At 41.1% G+C, this 23,053-nt stretch overlaps 1 protein-coding gene across 1 annotated transcript in view; it reads left to right on the top strand.

The window, feature by feature from the left end:
- Positions 1-23,053, top strand: part of PRSS38 (serine protease 38) — a 108,303-nt gene that overhangs the window by 61,616 nt on the left and 23,634 nt on the right. Inside the window, exon 4 of the mRNA XM_057540419.1 lies at positions 4,741-4,883. Coding sequence (XP_057396402.1) covers positions 4,741-4,883 — 143 coding nt within the window. The remainder of the gene's footprint in view (positions 1-4,740; positions 4,884-23,053) is intronic.

Here is a 23,053-nt window from a genome sequence, read left to right on the forward strand (position 1 = left end):
AGACAGATTCCTAGTGTTTCCTGCTTGGCTATCTCCCAGGATCCTCTCCACAAATCTCTCACAGACAATCATGGTATATATATGGATTCCAGGGCATAGAATCCACTACCCCTCAGGAACTAAGGCCACAGATTGGGAAGCTTGGACCTAAATAAAAGAGTGGCAGGTTCCATTCTCTTCTAACTGGAAGCTGCCTTTATATATCTTTTCATCCTGTATGAGACCCTGGGCCTGACTTACCCTTCATTCAAGATACAACCACAGTGTTATGGCCTTCCCTCAGCAGAACTCAGTGAGAGAACCATCTAGAATGCAAGAACATGCTCTAGGATGCACAAATCAAAAGTGGTCCAAGTAACCCTAGGGCCACCTAATGCAGTTTTGCAGTTTCTCAATCAAGGCCAAGAAACCAAAAATAACTAGAAAGTAGCCCCATCTTTATTTAGGTCGCTTAGATAACATTACATGGGTTCTGACTTCAATACAATACATATTTCTTCTTTATTTCCCTCTTCTCCTATTCCACACCAGCAAACCTCTGAAAATTACCAGCAACAACAAAAGAACTCTCTGACACTCAGCTCACAAGACCACACCGTTTCCCACTCACGCAACTCTTTATTGAATGTTCTTCAGTGAGCGTCTGTGGTCTTTTTTTTAGCTTTTAGAATTGTTTCTTTTTTCTGTATAAACATTCATGAAACTCTCAAATCAATACATTTAACATTTTCACCATCTCAAAAAGTTCTCTTACTGCTTTGCAGCCAAACTCTTTCTTCTAAGGTAAGTATTGTTCTCATTTCTGTCCCCATTAATATTTTATGTTTTTGGACTTTATATAAATGGAACTACAGTACTCTTTTGCTCAATATAGTCTGTAAGATTTATTCATGTTTTGCATGTATCATTAGTTCCTTTTTGTTTATTGTTGAGGAATATTTAATCACATAAATACCAAAATTAATTTGTCTATTCTTCTGTTGACTGACATTTGGGTTGCTTCAGTTTGGGGCTATTGTGAATAAAACTCTTATGAATATTCTCTTACAACTCTCTCTACATATGTGCTTTCATTGCTCTTGGGGGCATACATGACAATGTGTTTACTTATTTATGCAGTTCTGAGAAACTACAAAGGATTTTCTGAAATGTATGTACAATTTTACACTGTCAGCAATGAATAAGAGTTACAGATCTCTTCGTCTGAAGAAGTCTTTATTTTACCTTCAGTTTTGAAAGATAATTCTAGATATAGAATTCTGGGTAGACGGTTTTCTGGTTTTATTTTGCTTTGCAAGAGGCTGCTTCATTTTATTCTGGCTTGCATAGTTTTTGATGAGAAACTTGTAACTCTTATTCGTGATCTTCTGTGTGAAATATTTCCCCACCTCCCTGTCTTCAGGATTTTCCTTGACTTTGTTTTGCAGCCATTTGACTATGATTCCTTCTTTCTTTCTTTTCTTTCTTTCTTTTTCTTTCTTTCTTTCTTTCTTTCTTTCTTTCTTTCTTTCTTTCTTTCTTCCTTCCTTCCTTCCTTCCTTCCTTCCTTCCTTCCTTCCTTCCTTCCTTCCTTTCTTTCTTTCTTTCTTTCTTTCTTTCTTTCTTTCTTTCTTTCTTTCTTTCTTTCTTTCTTTTTTTCGTTGAGCCATGCAGCCTGCAGGATCCTATTTCCCTGACCAAGGATTGAATCCATGCCCCCTGCAGTGGAAGGGCAGAGTCCGAACCACTGGACCACCAGGGAATTCCATTGACTATGATGTTTCTAGGTGTATGTGTTTGATTGTTTTATTCTGGCCTGGGGTTCTCTGAACTTCTTGAATCTCTGGTTATTATAGTCTTTAATTTTGGAAATTTCTTGGCCATTATATCTCCACATATTTCTTATCCCCTGTACTCTCTTCTTCTGGGAATAATTCCACATATGTTATACTGCTATTGTCCCACAGCTCTTAAGTGCTCTGTTTTGCTTTATTCCCCACTCTTTTCCTTTTGTGTTTCAGCATGGGTAATAGCTATTAACCTATCTTCACATTCATTGATTCTTTCCTCATTTGTGTCCAGTCTGCTGATACACCCATTGAAGTAATTTTTTAATCTCTGAGAATGTGTATTTCTGGCATTTCCAACTGGTCCTTTTTTTTTTTATAGTTTCCATATCTCTGCTTAAATTCTTTATTTTTTCATGCTTGTTGTTTACTTCTTAATAATTTCTTCAACATATTAATCATAGTTATTTTAATGTTCCTTAAATATACTTTCAACATTTTGGTCATCTCTGGGCCTGACTGTGTTCAATGTTTTATCTCTTGACAGTCGGTCCAGTGTTTTATTCCCGCCTTCCCCATACCTTTGTGTCTGTGCATGTGTGTGTGTATATATGTGTATCTTTTAATTTTTGGTTGAATGTTAGACATTATAGAAGAATATTTAAGACTAAAGTCTCTGTACCCCAAAATAGGCATTCCTCTTCTTCTGCCAAAGCATTAGTAGGGTGGGGCAGGGCTGATTCAGGCTAGTGAGAACTTGAGCTGGGTTGTGGCTTCTGTTGTTGCTCTTACTGACTTCAGAGCATCAGAGGCCTCAGGTCCCTCCATGGTGGGCTGCTGCAATGTTGTGCTCTGTCTGAGACCTGGGGTGTTTCTCTGTTCCTGCTTCACCCTTCACTTCACATCTCTGTACACCCACAGCACATTTTGCCTGCCCTCCAGAAGAAAATTGCTGTTCTTGGTATTCATTACTAGGCTGCTATTGAGAAGGAGGAAACTTGATCCCCTGATCCAGCCTCAGCCTCAGGCAGAGCTGTGGGTCTTAGATTTGGAAATGGACCTCTGTGCACCAGTACTCTACCTTTGGGGCAGCTAACCTCTGCTTTGTATCTGTGATGGCTCTGAGAGGATCTAGACCCTGCCCTCATGGTAGCAGACCTCTCATGTTACTGATGTGGGCTCTTGGCACCTCAGATTTTCCATGGATGTCGGGCTTGTTTCTACTCTTCCTCCAGAATAGTCCACCTGTACCAGGTCCTGAGGGCAGGAGTATGTGGTGGCCCCACACACACACAACAAGTAGAAGACTTCTGCTCCACATGTGAGTAGGGAAGGAAGCTGTGTTCTTACAGGTCCCCAGTGGTATGTGGTCATTTTCTGAACACCTGCGCTGAGGTGCCCTCTCTGTGGATCCCTGCCATACCCCAAGTATATTTCATGAGCTGCTAGTGGAGACCTAAGGGAAAGACCTACCAGTGAGTGCAATCCTCCTCTTGTCTGATTTCTCATCCTTCTGAACTGGCACACTAGCCCACAATTGAAGAACTCATTGAAATTACAGCTAGCTGACTTCTCCCTTTCACTTCTGTGATATACCTCTTCCTTTGTGCTGTGCTAATAATTGTGCAGAGCTCATCATTCTGGCCCTCTGTCCACCTGGTTCCATGTGGGCCTTGGCATCTGTGTAAGCATGACAGGGATATTTTACCCTGCATCTACACTGTTTTCACTCAATGTCTTGGTTGCTCCACAAGACTCTCCACTCTTGACTCTTGACTCTGGGAACTGTGAAGTCTAACCTGGCCACTCTGCCCTTCCTGTGGAATTGTACATTCTGCACACATGGCTCGGGGTCCAATGGCAGACTGGGGGCACTGAGGCCCCCTGTGTTCCCTCTAGGGTCCTTCTCTCTGGAGCACCCTCCTTCTGGCATCTGCCTTTGCGGATTCCAGCTGCCTGTGCTCCTCCTCATGCCACAGCCTGGAGTGTGCCCCAGGCAGGATGATGGGGCCCTTGTAGACCTTGCCTCATCTGTTCTCTTTTCTCAGGGGCCACAGCCCTGCCCTGACTCAGGTCCAATGGGAAATAATTGCCTGCTGGGTAGACATGTTTACTGCTAGCTTATGGTAGAGGGAAGTTCACTCCCAGTCACCCCACTGTGGGCACAATGAAAGGCCTCAGGTAGATTTTTAGCTGACTTTTAGTAGTTAAAGATATTTCCTAACTGCATTTTACTGTGTTGCTTCTCCGGCATCCCCAGCCCTGAGTTTTTTGACTCCTTCTATTGCTCTGCATTCCTATTTGCAATCATATAATTCTTCCATGGCTCCTCTCCTGATATTAACTTGCCAACACAGCAGCAACCGCAAACACTGCTGATATTCTGCTTCCCCTTTTCTTCCTTGAGGTACACATTCATTAGCTCTAAAACTGATTCCCCACCTACCGCAGACTATGACATCCCCAAATATATGCCCCCACTTGATACCCAATTGGATGAGTCTTTAACCTGTGAGAACAGCTCCTTTCCAGGCAGAGCAGGCCCACTTGCACATTGGTCAGGAAGTGCAGGTTTTCTGGGAGCAATTACTATATCCATTGGCAGAGACAAGGACACATGGAGTGACAACCCACAAAAATTGGAGGCTACTTTCTTGCACGCATTCTGTGTCATCTGCTCACTCTCACCCAGGGACTCAGCTGATGGAGCTGTTTGCACTTGAGCCGCGGCAATGGGAATGTAATGGGCTGAACCAAGTCCTGGCTCTTACATCTCTCTTAGGAAGTGTCGTGTGACACATATTTAAACTTTATTGACCAAACACTGAGTCCCCATTGCAGAGAAAGGGGCCATGTGGAGGGTGGGAGCAAGAGAAGGCGCTCCAGTGTGAGCCCACTAGGCCTTGGGGCTTGGTGTGCCCTGTGGAACAGGTGTGAGAAGACCATTCACTGGGCCTGCACTCCTTTCTGACAGGAGACACTTCAGACAAGCTGCAGGAGGTGCAGCTGCCTCTGATCCCATTGCGCCTATGCCAGCTGCTCTATGGACACACGTCGTACATTCTGTCGGACATGCTGTGTGCCGGGGACCTCAGGGACATGAAGACTGCATGTGAGGTACGACCCACTGTGGGGGCGGGAGGCTAAGCCCAGGGATTTCAGATCTTCCATCTGCTTTAAGCCGGGGGCACTTCTGCCAGTTGGGTAGGTGGTTCCAGACCACCTGGCTCCTGTGGGGATCAGAAGTACATCTCCATGCAGCCATGGGTTGAGTGGGAGGCCACAGGGTAGCTTATGTGCAAATGGAACACAGACCTCAGTCAGGCCCTGTGGACCCAGTGCTGGCCAGAGCAGCCCAGGGCTCCACGTCTGCCCAGGGGCCATGCCTGCTGACTGTCACTCCATAGCATCCACTCTCTACTAGCAGGACAGTGCAGTGAACACTGCTTGCCTGCAGCAGGGCCTCCCCACTGACAAGCTGGGGCTGCGTGAGTGGTAGGATCCTGGCACCATCCCACAGTGTTGGCATTGGGCCACCCTCATGCAGGAGGCCCCAAACTCCCAGTTCACAAGAAACTCCTCTTTTTTTCAGGGTGACTCTGGGGGCCCACTTGTCTGTGAATTCAACCACACCTGGATGCAAATTGGAGTAGTGAGCTGGGGGCATGGTTGCACATACCCTATGTATCCTGCAGTTTATGCCCGAGTCTCCTTCTTCTCAGAATGGATTCGTTATCACGTAGAAAACACACCCTTACCTCTTCAGCCACTCCCTACCCTCTCCTCCGCTCTGGGGGCTGCCATCAATGTCCTTGTGACCTCGCTGGCTGTCCTGTCAATGTTGTAAGGACCACAGCCCTCATCCAGCTTCTTCATGGCTGCATGCCTCTGTTCCTACCCAGCTCCAGCCCAAGTCTTCACACATCTGAGCAAGGTGAGGGCAATCAGCCAGGCCCACATGCGAGGTCCAAGAGGAGGCTGACCAGGGCCACACCCAGGAAGGCAGAGGCTGGTCTCATCACAGAAGGGCGGGGGTACATGGGAGAGCAGAGCATATTGGTTGAGTGCTCTGAGATTTGGTAAGATATTAAATATTTACAGAGCAAGTGTCCCAGAAGTCCTATGTTCATCTTTCTACCCAGAGTGCAGGCTCCCTCATGCACACAGAGTATGTTCATCACCCTGCCTTGTCAGACTGACAGAAGGGTGAGAGGAGAAGGATAAACCAAACTGAAGCATCTCTAGAAAGGATAGCTATACAAACCCTGGTGTCTGGATATAGAATCCAGGGTGTGACCAAAGCCAGGGCAAAGGGAAGGTCGTCATCTTAAAATCTTAGACCTATCAATATAAAAGAGTTTTAAATATTCAAACATCTAATTTGGAAAATAGAAAACATGAGCTGAGAGTAGGCACACAAAGGAAACTAAAAAAGATAAAAGCAGAAATCAATAGCCAAACATCAGAAAACACTAAAACTAGCATTTTAGAAATATAGATTTTGAAAAAAAAAATCAAGAAGTAGGAAAAGAAATCATGAGTACAATCAAGATATAATGTGAGGGGACTTCCCTGGTGGTGCAGTGGTTAAGAATCCTCCTGCCAATGCAGGGGACACGGGTTCGATCCCTGGTCCGGGAAGATCCCACATGCCGCGGAGCAACTAAGCCCGTGCACCACAACTACTGAGCCCGCACTCCACAACTACTGAAGCCCGCGCACCTAGAGCCCGTGCTCCATGACAAGAGAAGCCACTGCAGTGAAAAGCCCGCGCACCTCAACGAAGACCCAACGCAGCCACACACACACAAAAAGATATAATAAGACCAAAAATACACAAAACAAGAAATGACAATTAAGCACAGAAAATTTAAGAAATCATAAGAGATATTGTACACCTCTATATAAATAAATTCAAAATGAAAAGTATCACTTTTTAGGAAATAACTAATTTACCAAAACTAACCTCAGTAGAGACAGAAGACTAGAGACCAGTTTCCATAGAAGAAATGGGGAAATTTAAGAAAAAATTCTCCATCCTAGTAAAAGTCCTTAGCTGAGATGGCCTCCTTGGGAATCATATCAGGCCTTCAACCACAGGATTGTCCCAATGCTGTCCATGTTGTTCCAGACACAGACAAGGGAAGAGAGTGTTGTGAAGACAAAAACTGATCACACAGAAAACAATTAAGACAATCCAACTTGTCAATTAAAAAAAAATCCTGATGAAAGATTAACAAACAATTCAACATTATTTTTTAAATAGTACATTATAATCATGTAGGATTTATTCCAGTAATGCAAAGATGATTAAGTAGTAGAAAACCCATAGATATAATTCACCATACTAATTGCTTTTCTAAGGAGAATAAAATTAATGAAAAGGTGTTTAATAAATTCAAAACCCATTTCCAACTTTTAAAAAAGGAATCAATGGATAATAAGATATATATACCTCAGCCTAAAAGTTAGCACTTTCCTTAGTAAGGAAACATTGAGTGCCTTTCTGCTGAAGTTAGGGCACAGAAATGTTGCTCCTCTATCCCCTGCTCCTTAACACCGTATTGGAAGATTGGCCACCACAGTGGCACGAGAGAATCATCCAGAGAAATGGAAAAGAGCCTTTTAAACTACCTCCTATTATAAAAAAGAGAGCATATCTGGAACACCCAAGAGAAAACTATGAAACTACCACAAATAGTAAGAAAATTCGGTAAAGTCATTAGATAAAACATGGCAAAATCAGTCTATATTCCAGTTAGAAGTTACATAATGGAAGACAAGACTCCAATTATAATAACAACGAAAGAGATAAGATACCTATGACCTTAACAAGAAATGTGAAAATAGATATGAGGAAATCTTTAAAATACTCCTGGGGAAAAAACAAAAACCAAAACAAAACATCACACATACAAAAGAAAAAGTAGATTTGGATGAATGATAAGACAGCCTATATTCTTGAACAGATCAATTCAAAATGTGCGTGTGTGTGTGTTTTCTGGAGCTAGATAAATTGATTTCAAAGTTTAAATCAAAACACAAACAAGTGAGAAAACCCAGGAATAAAACTAAATATGAAGGCTATGGTGGGGACTAACCCAGCAGAAATTAAAATATCCCATAAAGATGCTGCAATTATAACATGCCATAAAGACTTGACAATTTGTGTCTGTGCATACACACCAGTGGATAAAACACTCAGAACTGAGCCCAAGTACATGTTGGAAAATCAGTGTATGGGAAATGTGTCACTTTAAATCACTGAAGGTATTTAAGTTTTCAAAAGTGCAATTCGGCATGGCCATATAAAGTTGGTCCCAGAAACAGTATACATCCTGACCAAGTAGACTTTATTCCAGGAATTTTGGAATGATTGAACACTACAATTCTTTTAATAGTCAAAACATAACCACATTCATTCCATGCAACAGTCACAAGATATTTGTTGAACACCGCTGTGTGCCAAGCACCATCAGGGCCTTGGAGTGACAAGAAGCACCTTGGCGTGAAGCTGAGATGAAGCTGCACTCGGGGCCAGAGCAATGCATTCCCATCATTGTGATCTGTGATGTTTGCAACACTTGAGTATTTTAACAGCAGTTGGTTAAGACAAACTTTAACTGCATTTGATGTCTTTCCCTGCCTCTCCTTCATTCTCATCCAGGGCCACTGGGGATCCAGCTAAGGGAGAGTCAGTGCGTGATACATCTTCCCACATTGCACTTATTTACATGGTATACATCCTTCTGTGAAGAGGTGAGTAATTGCTAGCCATTTGGGTGCAGCAATGCTGCCAGGAACACTCAGGCCCTGCACTGCGCGGCACAGAGGCACAAGCTCGTCTGCAAGCGAGAGTTTAGTTCTTACCACTCAGCTCAGGATGGAAGCTCTCTGCCGTCAGGAATATAGCTGATAATGCAGCATGTGCAGTAGTGAACATACCAAACATCTCCTGTCTGAATGGAAGTTCAGGAAATACAACTTACTCAAATCCCTGTGTCAGTTGGCCAGAAAACTTAAAGTACACAATGGCGAAGTGGCCATTGAAGCTGAGTGCTTCATGCATCCCAGATGACCTTCATGCCTTAGTTCCTCTTCCTGGTCTGCTTTGGCAAAGTTTTGCTGGTTCCTGGTGAAAAAAACAACACACTATGGCTGCAGATGCAGCCAAACTGCCTGGAAAAGTAAGTGCTCCAATGACACAACTCCTACACACATATGTCAGTGCATCAGAGACCACCACTCAGTAGAACAAAGCGGCAACTTAAAATGCATCTTGAATTGCTCTTGTGGAGGCCTTAATATCAAATTAATTTGTACATTTTTTTCAGTATTATTGATCATATTAAAATGCAAATAATGACAGGCAGGGAGTAACCTAGTCAAACAATAATCAAGAGAAAAAGAAGCCAAAAATGCAAACCAGAAAAAAAAAGAAAAGACTTCAGAGACAAAACTTCTCTTATTACATCCAAATGCAAACTAAAGACTCTGGTAGTCAAAATCATGAAGGAAATAAGGATAACAGTCATGAGAACCAGTTGAGAGAGAATGGAAATGACAACAGAAGAGTCGAAGCAGTTTATGAGAACAAGGACATTCCAATCATGAACTGAAATAGCAGAAGTGAAAGTGACAACACACAGTGAGAGGGCCAGAAGGGTGGGCACAGCAGGTTGTTTTGATGAATTTGTTGATCTTGGTGAGTCCCATGTTCTTCCACTGTGAGTGCAGTTCATCAACACTGCTAATGTGAAAGAATTTGTTTTTCAGGCATGATCACAATAATATTTACAGAGAATCAAAGAGAACACACGTCTAGAAGGTTCAACCAATGTTTAAACATGGTTTTAGGTGGTCAAACTTCTATGATGTCTTGGTAAGCTCTCCAAGACTAAAGTTTTCACTTACTGTTGTGTTTTAAACTTTTTTTCTTTTTTTATTGTGGTAAATACACATAACATAAAAATTAGCATTTAGACCATTTAAAAGTGTACAGTTATTTCAGTGGCATTAAGTTCAATTTACATTGTTGTACCACCATCACCACTACTCATCACCAGAACTTTTTCACCTTCCCAAACTGAAACTCTTTACCCATTAAACAATAACTCTTATTCCCTCCTTCCCTAGTCCCTGGAACCCACCATTCCACTTTCTGTCTCTATGAATTTGCTACTCCAAGAAACTCATATAAGCGGAATGACACAATATTTGTCATTTTGTGTCTGACATTTCACTTAGCATAATGTTTTCAGGGTTCTTCCATGTTGTAATTTGTACCAGAATTTAATTCCTTTTAAGAGTGAATAATATTCCATCAGATGTATACACTACATTTTGTTTGTCCATTCATCTGTCATTGGGCATCTGGGTTGTTTCTACCTTTTGGCTAATGTGAATAATGCTGCTATGCACATTTGTGTGCAAATATCTGAGTCCTGCTTTCAATTCTTTTGTGTATATACCCAGAAGTAGAATTGCTGGATCATATGGTAATTCTATATTTAATTTTTTGAGGAACTGCCATACTGTTTTCACAGCAGGTGCACCATTTTACATTCTCAACAGCAATGTACAAGGGGTCCAACTTCTCCACAACTTTGAAAACACTTGTTTTCTGATTTTTTATAATAGCCATTCTAATGTATGTGTAGTCTTGTGTTTGGATTTACGTTTCCCTAATTATTAGTGATGTTAAACATCTCTTCATGTGTTTATTGGCCATTTCTTTGGAGAAATGTTTATTCAAACCCCTTGCCCATTTTTTATTTGGTTGCTTTCTGTTGTAGAGTTTTAGGCATTGTTTTTATATTCTGAATATTAATCCTTTATGTGATTTGCAAATATTTTTTCCAATTCTGTGGTTTGCCTCTTTACTTTTTTAGATTTTTTATTGTGGCAAAATACATATAACATAAAGCTTACCATCTTAACCATTTTTAGTGTACATTTCAGTGGTATGAGATACATTCATCTTGTGTGCAGCCATCACCAACATCCATATCTTTTCATCTTGCAAAACTAAGACTGTATTTATTAATGACTCTCCACTTCCCCTCCCCCAATCCTGCAATCATCATTCTACTTTCTGTCTCTATGAATTTGACTGCTATAGGATCATATAAGTGGAATCATACAGCATTTGTTCTTGGAACCATACAGCATTTGTTCTTTTGTGACCAGCTTCTTCCACTGAGCATGTCCTCAAGATTCATCCATGTTGTAGCATATGTCAGAATTTCCTTCCTTTATTGAGCTGAAGCTATTCCATTGCCAACACTTATTTTCTGCTTTTTGATAGCAAGCATCCTAATGGGTGCGAGGTGGTATCTCATTGTTTTTGATTTGCATTTCTCTAATGAGCATCTTTTCATGTGCTTGTTGGCCATTGGTATACCAACTTTAGAGAAATGTCTATTTAACTCTTTGCTGATTTTTAAAATCAGGTTGTTTCTTTTTGTTGAGTTATAAGAGTTCTTTGTATACTCTAGGTATTAACTCATCACATATATGATTTGCAAATATTTTCTCCCATTCTATAGGGTGCCTTCTAACTCTGCTGATTATGCTCTTTGATGCACACTTTTTAAGTTTGGTGTAGACCATTTGTCTATATTTGCTTTGCCTTTACTTGTGGTGTCATATCCAAAAAAAATCATTGCCAAATCCAATTTCATAAAGCTTTTCTCCTACGTTTTCTTCTGGGACTTTATTAGCTTAAGGTCTTATGTTTAGGTCTTTAATCCATTTTGAATTAATTATTGTATATGATATAAGATAAGGGCTCAATTTTTAAAAATTGAACTACAGTTGATTTACAATGTTGTGTTAGTTTCAGGTGTACAGCAATATATATTCTTTTTCAGGTTCTTTTCCATTATTATTTATTACAATTTATCTCTCCCCCACACCCCACTATCCCCTTTGTTAACCATAAGTTTGTTTGCTCCTAAGTATTTTGTTCTTTTTGATACTATGGTAAATTGAGTTATTTTCATAATTGAATTTTGGATTATTTGTTGCTAGTGTACAGAAATACAATTTATTGCTGTCTATTATTCTTATGGCCTACAACTATTATTAGTTAGAACTTTTTTTTTAAATTAATTTATTTATTCATTTATTTTTGGCTGTGTTGGGTCTTCGTTTCCGTGCGAAGGCTTTCTCTAGTTGCGGCAAGCGGGGGCCACTCTCCATCGCGGTGCGTGGGCCTCTCACTATCGTGGCCTCTCTTGTTGCGGAGCACAGGCTCCAGATGCGCAGGCTCAGCAGTTGTGGCTCACTGGCCTAGTCGGTCCGTGGCATGTGGGATCCTCCCAGACCAGGGCTCGAACCCGTGTCCCCTGCATTGGCAGACAGATTCTCAACCACTGCTCCACCAGGGAAGCCCAGAACATATTTTTTATTTTTATTTTTTATTGAAGCATACTGGATTTGCAATATTGTGTTAGTTTCAGGTATACAGCAAAGTGATTCAGATATATATGTGTATATATATATATATATATATATATATATATATATATTCTTTTTCAGATTCTTTTCCATTATAGGTTAGTACAAGATATTAAATATAGTTCCCTGTGCTATACAGTAGGTCCTTGCAGTTTATCAATTTTATATATAGTAGTATGTATCTGTTAATCTCAAACTCCTAATTTATGCCTCCCCGCCTTTTCCCTTTGGCAACCTTAAGTTTGTTTTCTGTGTCTGTAAGTCTATTTCTGTTTTGTAAATAAGTTCATTTGTATCATTTTTTTTAGATTCCACATGTAAATGATACCACATGATATTTGTCTTTCTCTGTCTGACTTACTTCACTTATATGATAATCTCTAGGTCCATCCATGTTGCTGCAAATGGCATTATTTCATTCTTTTTATGGATGACTAATATTCCATTGTTATATATATATACCATATCTTCTTTATCTATTCACATGTTGATGGATATTTAGGTTGCTTCCATATCTTGGCTATTGTAAACAGTGCTGTTATGAACATTGGGGTGCAGGTATCTTTTCAAATTAGAGTTTTCATCTTTTCCAGATTTAGGTGCAGGAGTGGGATTGTGTGATCATATGGTAACAATTTAGTTTTTTAAGGAACCTCCATACTGTTCTCCACAGTGGCTGTACCAATATACATTCCCATCAACAGTGTAGGAGGGTTCCCTTCCCTCCATACCCTCTCCAGCATTTATTGTTTGTAGATTTTTGGTGATGGCCATTCTGACTGTGTGAGGTGATAACTCATTGTAGTTTTGATTTGCATTTCTCTAATAATTAGCAATGTTGAACATCTTTTCATGTGCCTCTTGGTGGTCTGTATGTCTTCTTTGGAGAAATGTCTATTTAGGTTACCATTTTTTGACTGGGTTGTTTGTTTTTATGCAATTAAGTCACATGAGCTGTTTGTAAATTTTGGAGACTAGTCCCTCATTGGTCGCAACGTTTGCAAATATCTTACCCCATTCTGTGGGTTGTCTTTTCATTTTGTTTATGGTTTCCTTTGCTGTGCAAAAGCTTTTGAATTTAATTAGGTCTCATTTGCTTATTTTTGTTTTTATTTCCGTTACTCTGGAAGACAGATCGAAAAAGATATTGCTGTGATTTATGTCAGAGAGTGTTCTGCCTATGTTTTCCTCTAAGAATTTTATAGTAATAACTTTTAGCCAGACTCATCAAGAAAAGAAGGGAGGGGGCTCAAATCAATAAAATTAGAAATGAAAAAAGAGAAGTTACCATGGACACCACAGAAATACAAAGGATCATAAGAGACTACTACAAGCAACTGTATGCCAAAAAAATCGACAGCCTGGAAGAAATGGACAAATTCTTAGGAAGGAACAATCTCTGAACCAGGAAGAAATAGAAAATATGAACAGACCACCACAAGTACTGAAATTGAAACTGTGATTAAAAAACTCCCAACAAACAAAAGTCCAGGACCGGATGGCTTCACTGGTGAATTCTACTAAACATTTAGAGAAGAGTTAACACATATTCTTCTGAAAAAGTTCCAAAAACTTGCAGATGAAGGAACACTCCCAAACTGTTCTATGAGGGCACCATCACCCTGATACCAAAACCAGACAAAGATACCACAAGAAAAGAAAATTAGAGGCCAATATCACTGAGAAACATAGATGCAAAAATCCTCAACAAAATACTGGCAAACTGAATCCAACAATACATTAAAAGGATCATACACAATGATGAAGTGGAATTTATCCCAGGGATGCAAGTACTTTTCAATATCCGCAAATCAGTCAAAGAGATAGACCACATCAACAAATAGAATAAAAGCCATATTATCTCCCTCCCTCTCACCCTCCCTATCCCACCCCTCTAGGTGAGAGGGAGGGAGACGCAAGAGGGAAGAGATATGGGGACATATGTGTATGTATAACTGATTCACTTTATTATAAAGCAGAAACTAACACACAATTGTAAAGCAATTATTCTCCAATAAAGATGTTTTAAAAAAACCAATTTGAACATACAACAAAAAATTAAAAAATTTAAAAAATAAACTTCTAAGATACACAAGTAAACCTAAATTTTGATGCCAAAATTAAAAAAAAAAAACAAAAACCATATGATCATCTCAATAGATGCAGAAAAAGCTTTTGACAAAATTCCACACCCATTTATGATAAAAACTCTCCAGAAAGTGGGCATAGGAGGAACATACATCAACATAATAAAGGCCATATATGACAAACCTACAGCTGACATTGTTCTCAATGATGAAAAGTTGAAAGCATCTCCTCTAAGATCAGGAACAAGACAAGGATATCCACTCTTGCCACTTTTATTCAACATAGTTTTGGAAGCCCTAGCTATGGCAATCAGAGAAGAAAAAGAAATAAAAGGAATCCAAATTGGAAAAGAAGAAGTTAAACTGTCACTGTTTGCAGGTGACATGATACTATACATAGAAGATCCTAAAGACACTACCATAAAACTGCTAGAGCTCATCAATGAATTCAGTAAAATTGCAGGTTACAAAACTAATACACAGAAATATGTTGCATTTCTATACACTAACAATGAAAGATCAGAAAGAGAAATTAAAGAAACAGTCCCACTTACCATCACATCAAAAAGAATAAAATACCTAGGAATAAACCTACCTAGGGAGGCAAAAGACCTGTACTTGGAAAACTACAAGACACTGATGAAAGAAATCAAAGACACAAACAGCTGGAAAGATATACCATGTTCTTGGATTGGAAGAATTAATATTGTTAAAATGACCATACTACCCAAGGCAATCTACAGAGTCAATGCAATCCCTATCAAATTACCAATGTCATTTTTTACAGATCTAGAACAAAAAAATTTTAGATTTGTATGGAGACACAAAAGACCCCGAATAGCCAAAGCAATCTTGAGAAAGAAAAATGGAGCTGGAGGAATCAGGCTCCCTGACTTCAGACTATACTAAAAAGCTACAGTAATCAAGACAGTATGGTACTGGCACAAAAACAGAGATATAGATCAATGGAACAGGATAGAAAGCCCAGAAATAAATCCCTGCACCTGTAGTCACTTAATCTACGACAAAGGAGGCAAGACTATACAATGGAGAAAAGACTGTCTCTTTAATAAATGGTGCAGGGAAAACTGGACAGCTACATGTAAAAGAATGAAATTAGAACATTCTCTGACACCATACACAAAAATAAACTTAAAATGGATTAAAGACCTAAATGTAAGATTGGATACTATAAAACTCCTAGAGGAAAACATAGGTAGAACATTCTTTGACATAAATTGCAGCAATATTTTCTTGGATCCATCTCCTAGAGTAATGGAAATAACAAAAGTAAACAAATGGGATCTAATTAAATTCAAAAGCTTTTGTGCACAAAGAAAACCATGAACAAAACAAAGATACAACCCACAGAATGGGAAAAAAATTTTGCAAATGATGCCACTGACAAGGGGTTTATCTCCAAAACTTACAAACAGCTCATGCAGCTCAATAGCAAAAAACACAAACAACCCAATCAAAAAATGGGTGGAAGACCTAAATAGACATTTCTCCAAAGAAGACATATAGATGGCAATAGGCACATGAAAAGATGCTCAACATGGCTAATTATTAGAGAAATGCAAATCAAAACTACCCTGAGGTATCACCTCACACCAGTCACAATGGGTATAATCAAAAACTACTAACAATAAATGCTGGAGAGGGTGTGGATAAAAGAGAACCCTCCTATGCTGTTGGTGAGAATGTAACTTGGTGTAGCCACTATGGAGAACAGTATGAAGTTTCCTTAAAAAACTAAAAATAGAGCTACCATATGATCCAGCAATCCCACTCCTGGGCATACATCCAGAGAAAAGCATGGTCAAAAAGATACATCCACCCCAGTATTCATTGCAATGTTGTTTACAATAGCCAAGACATGGAAGCAACCTAAGTGTCCACTGATAGATGAATGGATAAAGAAGATGTGGTATATATGTACAATGAAATATTACTCAGTCATTAAAAAGAATGAAATAATGCCATTTGCAGCAACATGGATGGACCTGGAGATTATAATACTAAGTGAAGTAGGTCAAACAGAGAAAGACAAATATCATATGACATCACTTAGATGTGGAATCTAATAAAATGATACAAATGAACTTATTTCCAAAACAGAAACAGACTCACAGACTTAGAAAACAAATTTATTGTTACCAAAAGGGAAAGGTAGAGGGGGAGGGATAAATTGGGACTCTGGGACTGATATATACACACTGCTGTATTTAAAATGGATAACCAACAAGGACCTACTGTATAGCACATGGACTCTGCTCAATATTCTGTAACAATGTAAATGGGAAAAGAATTTGAAAAAGAATAAGTATACGTATATGTATAACTGAATCACTTTGCTGTACACCTGAAACTAACACAACATTGCAAATAAACTATAGTCCAATATAAAATTAAAATTTAAAAAATAAAATAAAATAAAAGACTATGTAACAGAATATATGATTAGGGTGGAGGAGGTAGAGCTAAGTTCTCATATTATCCAGGATGACTAAAAGTTCTGGTTAATTTTATTCTTTGATTAAATTATGATTATAAATTATAATTTTTAGAATAAAAACTGAAAGAATAGAAACAGAGTGTATAATTATAAATAATAAAGGAGGAAGTGGAGGACTTTATCAGCCAATCCAAAGGCGGCAGGAAAGAAGAGAAAATGAACCAGCGTAAGGGAAGGAAGAATAGGAAGCATGCAATAAAGTAGTAGATTTAAACCAAAAACACACCAGCAATTACTCTAAATATAAATGTACCAGACACTCCAATAAAAATCAAGCGTGGTCAGGCTGGTAAAAAACAAACAAAAACAACAACAAAAACCATATACTATTACAAGAAATGTACCTAAAACAAGAGAAGTTAATTAAATAGAAACTAAACATGTGATAGAGAGGATCTATAAAGTCAAAAGTTGGTACTTTGAAAAGGCTATTCACTTTTCAAAGTCTTTAAGTGGTTGTTTTTTATGTTTTATCCAAGTTTATAGTTGTTATTTGCAGGAAGTTTGGTCTGATAGGCACTACTTAGCCATTCACAGAAGCAGAAAACATATTAATTAACAGAGAAAAATCATATGTTTATTCCAATCAATGCAGAAAAGACATTTCATAAGCTTCAACTCTATTTTTGATTAAAATACACCCAGGGCAAACTGGGTATACATCAGGGAAACATCCTGCCTTGGCAAAGGCTCTACGCAAATGTGAGAACATTCACTGTGGGAAAACATCTCTGTGCAGCCTTGTGCAGACTGGGAACTCCGAAAGAGTGCTCAGCACGCCCCTTAGTGCTTATAGCATATTGACATCTTGGCCAAGGCTGAGTAGAGGAAGGACTGGAAGGGAAGTAAATCTGATGGTATTTCATATGATAGGCTAGCCTGTCCTCTTAGAAGAATCAACAGAGTCAACAAACTATTAAAACAATGTTTAGGGCTTCCCTGGTGGCGCAGTGGTTGAGAGTCTGCCTGCTAATGCGGGGGACACGGGTTCGAGCCCTGGTCTGGGAGGATCCCGCGTGCCGCGGAGCAGCTGGGCCCGTGAGCCACAACTACTGAGCCTGCGCGTCTGGAGCCTGTGCCCCGCAACGGGAGGGGCCGCGATGGTGAGAGGCCCGCGCACCGCGATGAAGAGCGGTCCCCGCACCGCGATGAAGAGTGGCCCCCACTTGCCGCAGCTAGAGAAAGCCCTCGCACGAACCGAAGACCCAACACAGCCAAAAATTAAATAAATAAATAAATAAAGTAGCTATAAAATTAAAAAAAAAAAAAGCTAGCTTTAAAAAAAAAAAAAAAAACAATGTTTAAAAATTCAGCACGTTTTCCAGACACACAATCAGCCTACAAAAATCAATAGCATTTTTTGACACAGCAATAACTAACCAGAAAACATAATCACAAATAAAGATAAATGGAACTGTTAAGAACACATAAAACTTCTCTGGAGGAAACTTTCCAAATCTAATAAAGGCAAAGAAGGCATAGAAAGTGAAATGAAAGATAAAAAGACATTGCACAGTCTTGAATGAGATAATGCAATATTAGTAAATGTCCATTTCATTCCAAATAAATCTATAAATTCAAAATTCCACAATGTCAGTTCGTAAAAGAAATTCCATAGATTTAATTTTTAAAATGTATACAGTGGAATAAAGGTTTTTAAATAGCTAGGTCAACATGAAATATAAGTGTGAGAATATGAATGAATACCTACTTCAAATCCACGGTGGTTTTCATAACAAGGGTTTGATTTTGGTGAAAGACAGATAGGCCAATGGAAGAGAAGAGAGAGCTCAAAGAGACCCAGGTGAAAAATGTGCCACTGACAAGGAAAGGCCAGGCTGTTTAGTGTAGACAGCATCAGGAAGAGGGGCTCACCACAGGATGGAAAACAAAACTGGGTTTTACCAGCTCCACCTATGGCAGTGGCCTCTAGACCAATTAAAGACCTAAACACAAAACTTAAAAATCAGCGTTAATCAAAAATGCAGAACATCTCTGCAACCAAGGAGTGGAAAAGAACTTCTTATACAAAAGTTTCAAAGCACAAACCATCTGGGGAAAAACAGTCATCTAATTCCAGCAAGTTAAAGAACGTCTTTTCAATGAGGGACCACGTGGACAAAGTTAATGGACAACTGGAAGAATGTAAGAAGTCTGAAATGCCTAAAACCAACAGGTGAATAATGTCTAAATACATAGTGTAATCTTGCAAATCAGTCAGAAAAGGCAACAGCTCAATAGAAAATGGACTAAGGCGTGAAAACTCAGTTTACATATGAAGAAACCTGACAAGTTGCAGTATACAGGCAGAGATGCTCAGCCTCATCACCAACCACTGCTGCTAGGAATGTCCACCGGTGCTGGCCTGCCAGGACACGCAGGCACTGCTGCTTGAGGTGAATATACACTCACCCTAGGACCCAACAAGTTCCTGCCTGTATCTCCTTCCCCTACAGATCCTGAAAGGGACAGGGGAGGATTCAAATCACTGAAATTTGGGGGCTGGGGGGTGGGAGAGTGGGGGGGCCAACAACTGGCTGCCCACCATTAGGTAGGTGAAATGTGGTGAGCTCACCATGGAATAAGCGGCGAGGCAAATAAAGTCAGGATCTAGGGGCACACGTAACACCACAGGTGACCTTACACACCTCACGTTTGGAGAATAAAGTAAAACAGAATGAAAGTTAAAGTGTAAATGGTTTATATAAACTAAAAATGCATGTGTACAGGCTCAGTGGCTGGGGTGAACACCTGGTGGTTCATAAAGAGTTAAGCATGCAGTTACCATATGACCCAGCAATTCTGCTCCTGGGTATGTACCCAAGAGAAATTAAAACAGCTATTCAAACAAATGTTTGTACAAAAATGTTCACAACAGCATTGAGTAATAGCCAAAAGATGGAAACAACCCAAATGTCCATTAACAAATGGTAAACAAAGTGTGGTTCATCCACACAATGGAATATCATTCAGCCATAAAAAGGAATGAAATTCTGATACATGCTGCAACATGGATGAACTTCAAAAACATGTTAAGTGAGAGAAGCCAGTCACAAGAGGACACATATTGTATCATCTCATTTATATGAAATGCCCACAAGAGGTAAATCCAAATAGACAAAGCAAATTAGTTGTTGTTAAGGGCTGGGATGAGGGGTAAGTCGAGTATGACTGCTAATGGGTATGGGTTTTCCTTTTGGGGTGATGAAACCATTTGGAATTGGAGGTTGTACAATAGTGAGAATGTACTTAATGCCCCTGAACTGTTCACTTTTAAATGGTTAATGGTTAATTTTATACGTGAATCTCACCTAACTTTAAAAAAAGGCAAGCTCACAGAATAATACACATATTGCAAGGACACATTCCCATAAAAATGCACCTTGAAAATATGTAAATAATTGCCTCAGGTGGAGGGGGTTAAGAGGACTGGTGTGGCAATAAATGGGCATAAAGAAATGCATAGATAAAACTGAGAAGAGGTGGACCTGCCCACCCAGCAGGACAGAGGTCCCAAAGAGAAAAGGAATGAAGCAGAGGACATCCTCCCAGCGGTCAGGGGGATGGCTGGTAAGCCCCCCGACTGTCCCAGTCTCTGGCAGCTGGACCTCTAAGCACAGCCCCCCATAAATGGACACAGTCCCTGGCACTGGCGGGCCCTGGGCAGCACTCAGGCGGGAGAGACGCCCATACCTGAGGGGCAGGAGAGATGGGAGGCTCCTAGCAACACAGGCTTCCTTCTCACCTCCTGGGAGGCTAGGCAAGCCTATCCACTGTCTGTTTTTCCTCTGATGTGGCGGTGCTCGATCCTCTCTCTCACTGCCTAGTAAGTTTTGCTTGAATGCCAGGGTCCTCTGCATAAGAATAGTGGAAGCTACTGGTCTTTTGGTCCCCTCTGCTGGGCAGGCGGCAGGCGTGGTCTGATGACCTTAGTTATATGGGGATGACCCAGGATCAAGGCTCTGTGCAGTCTAGTCACAGCTCCAGGAACTTCAGAGAAATCCTGTGTGTTCCCCAAGGTCTTACTCAGGTCTCCACATCAAAGACAGCTGGAAAATGTGTTTGTCTCTTGAGATTTTTGTCTTGGACCTTAATCTGCTGTCTGAAATTTCAGAATTTCTCCTACTCGGGAAACAGTCTTTGTCTTTGTGGCTCTTCCAGCTTGTCACCCAACCCAACAAGCTGCCAGGACTCTGCTGGTCCCTCTTTTCCAGCCACCCACAGCCAAGCCAAGCCACAACATGGCTGATAGGAGGCCCAGAACAAGCAAGTGCCCTTGGAAAGGCCTTCCTGGTCCTCAACTCACCCCACCAGGGCTCTCTCCAGCCCTCCTCCCACTGACTGGCCTTTGTTTCCCCAACACCACAGGACTGTGGAAACGTTTATTCTGTCTGTAGAGCATCTCAGCCTGTCCTCTAACTCTGCTGCCTACAGAGCTGTAGTCCTGAGAGGCCTGGCAGGGAGACCCAGCCCTGTGTGGAGACCTCTTCAGTCTCAGTGTTACTCAGGTCCAACATGTCCATCCAGAGCTCTGCTTCTTCTCACCATCAACAGGCAGGGGCCGTGGAGGGCGTGGACCAGCAGCTTCCTCCCTGCATCTGCCCTGAATTTCTGCGGTTCCTTGGGTGGCTGTCTTGGCGTGTGGTCTCATGTCAGCTTGCCTGCGAGTTTGTTCCAGGCTAGGCCATTTTCAATTGTTGTAGGCCATGTGAGGTTCTGATGATGTGATTTTCTTACAAATGAGACTGTGAGGAGGGCAGGCACATGGGCTGCGTTTTTCTCCTGCTCCTGCCTCCTGTGAGCACGGTGATGCCATAGGGCCACACCCGCCACCAGCTCCTGGGCATGCAGTCTCCAGGCACCCTCCAAGTAGGACCATCCCTCGGTGGGCTGTAGAATCAACTTTTGATCCCTGGCCTGACAAGGCCTCTGCAGAGCCACAGAGTTCCTTAGTGGCCACTTCTGAAAGTCTCACCTAGCTACTTGTTACTTAAGAGAGAAGTGTAATTATTCTGTATATTGATCTCCAATCCATTAAATCTGATTACCTCTCCAAGTGTTACAATATTTGTCTGTAGATTCTTCTTAGGTTTCCAAGTTAGGTCATCAATCATCTGAAAATAAAGGGACTTTACTTTCTTTATTTCCTTTGTTTGCCTTTCATTTTCTTATTACTTCTAGGAAGGCAATGATAGTTTTACAGTAGAAAAGGCATAACTATAATTAACATCAAAGGAATAAAAGAGAAAACACACATGAGCGTTTCGAACACTTTTGATAAAATTCAACACGAAATCACGATTCAAACATCACAGGTCCATCCACCTAAACCACACTGTACACACAGGCAAGCATGCAGGCAGGCCTGTATACAGAGTCCTGGCATCAGCCCAGCACTGCTCAGTCCCCTGCCAGCTCCAGCTCACACCTCAACGTTCCTCCAGGAACTGACAAAGTAAGACAAGAGGCTGCTTTCTCAGTCATGGCCTGAGCAATCCCACTGCCAGGGGGTCTTTCTCAGTCAGCCCGGGAGCAATCTCCTACCTCCCAATTTGTCTGTGTGGGTGAGTTTCTATACCCAGAAAGACCTGCTGCAGGCAACTGTGAAGTGAGCAACGCCTGGCTTGGAGGTGCTGAGTTACAGTGGCAAAAATGGCAAGTTGAATCTAGCAGTTTCCAACATTTCACTTGTTTGAGCATGGGGAGCTTTCAGAGGGAGTCCAGGTGTGCACAGATCACAGGGACCTAGAAGGCCTGGCCCTAGGGACTCCAAGAGCACAGCTTCATGTCTAGTCAGGCCCTGCAAGAGCAGCTGCAGGGGTGCTTGTGGGGCAGGGACCAGTGAGCAGGGCGCCTGGCGTCCAGTGGACTGCAGCATGTGCAGATCTCAGGCTGGGCACTGGGCCGCTCCCTGTTGGCCCCTTTGGGCAGGGGTCCTGCAGTGTGTGTATGCCTACCCCAGCAGGGGTTGTGGGAAGGGAGCCTCAAGGGTGATGTTCTTAGGAGCCCTCTGTTCTGCAGGACAGTGTCGGGGATACTGCACGCCCGTGTGCAGAAGGATTTCAGCTCTGGCCTTTGGAGCCTATGTCTGTGAGTGAGCAGGCAACTGAATCCAGAGTGGACAGAGGAGTTGCTCCCCACCAGCCTGGTCTGCCCCATCCAGCTCTTGGTCAGCTCCCAGGGGATGCCTGACCACCAGATTCTGGTGGATTATGGTGCCT

The sequence above is a fragment of the Balaenoptera acutorostrata genome, chromosome 2 (genome assembly GCF_949987535.1).
Source record: "Balaenoptera acutorostrata chromosome 2, mBalAcu1.1, whole genome shotgun sequence".
NCBI lineage: Eukaryota > Metazoa > Chordata > Mammalia > Artiodactyla > Balaenopteridae > Balaenoptera > Balaenoptera acutorostrata.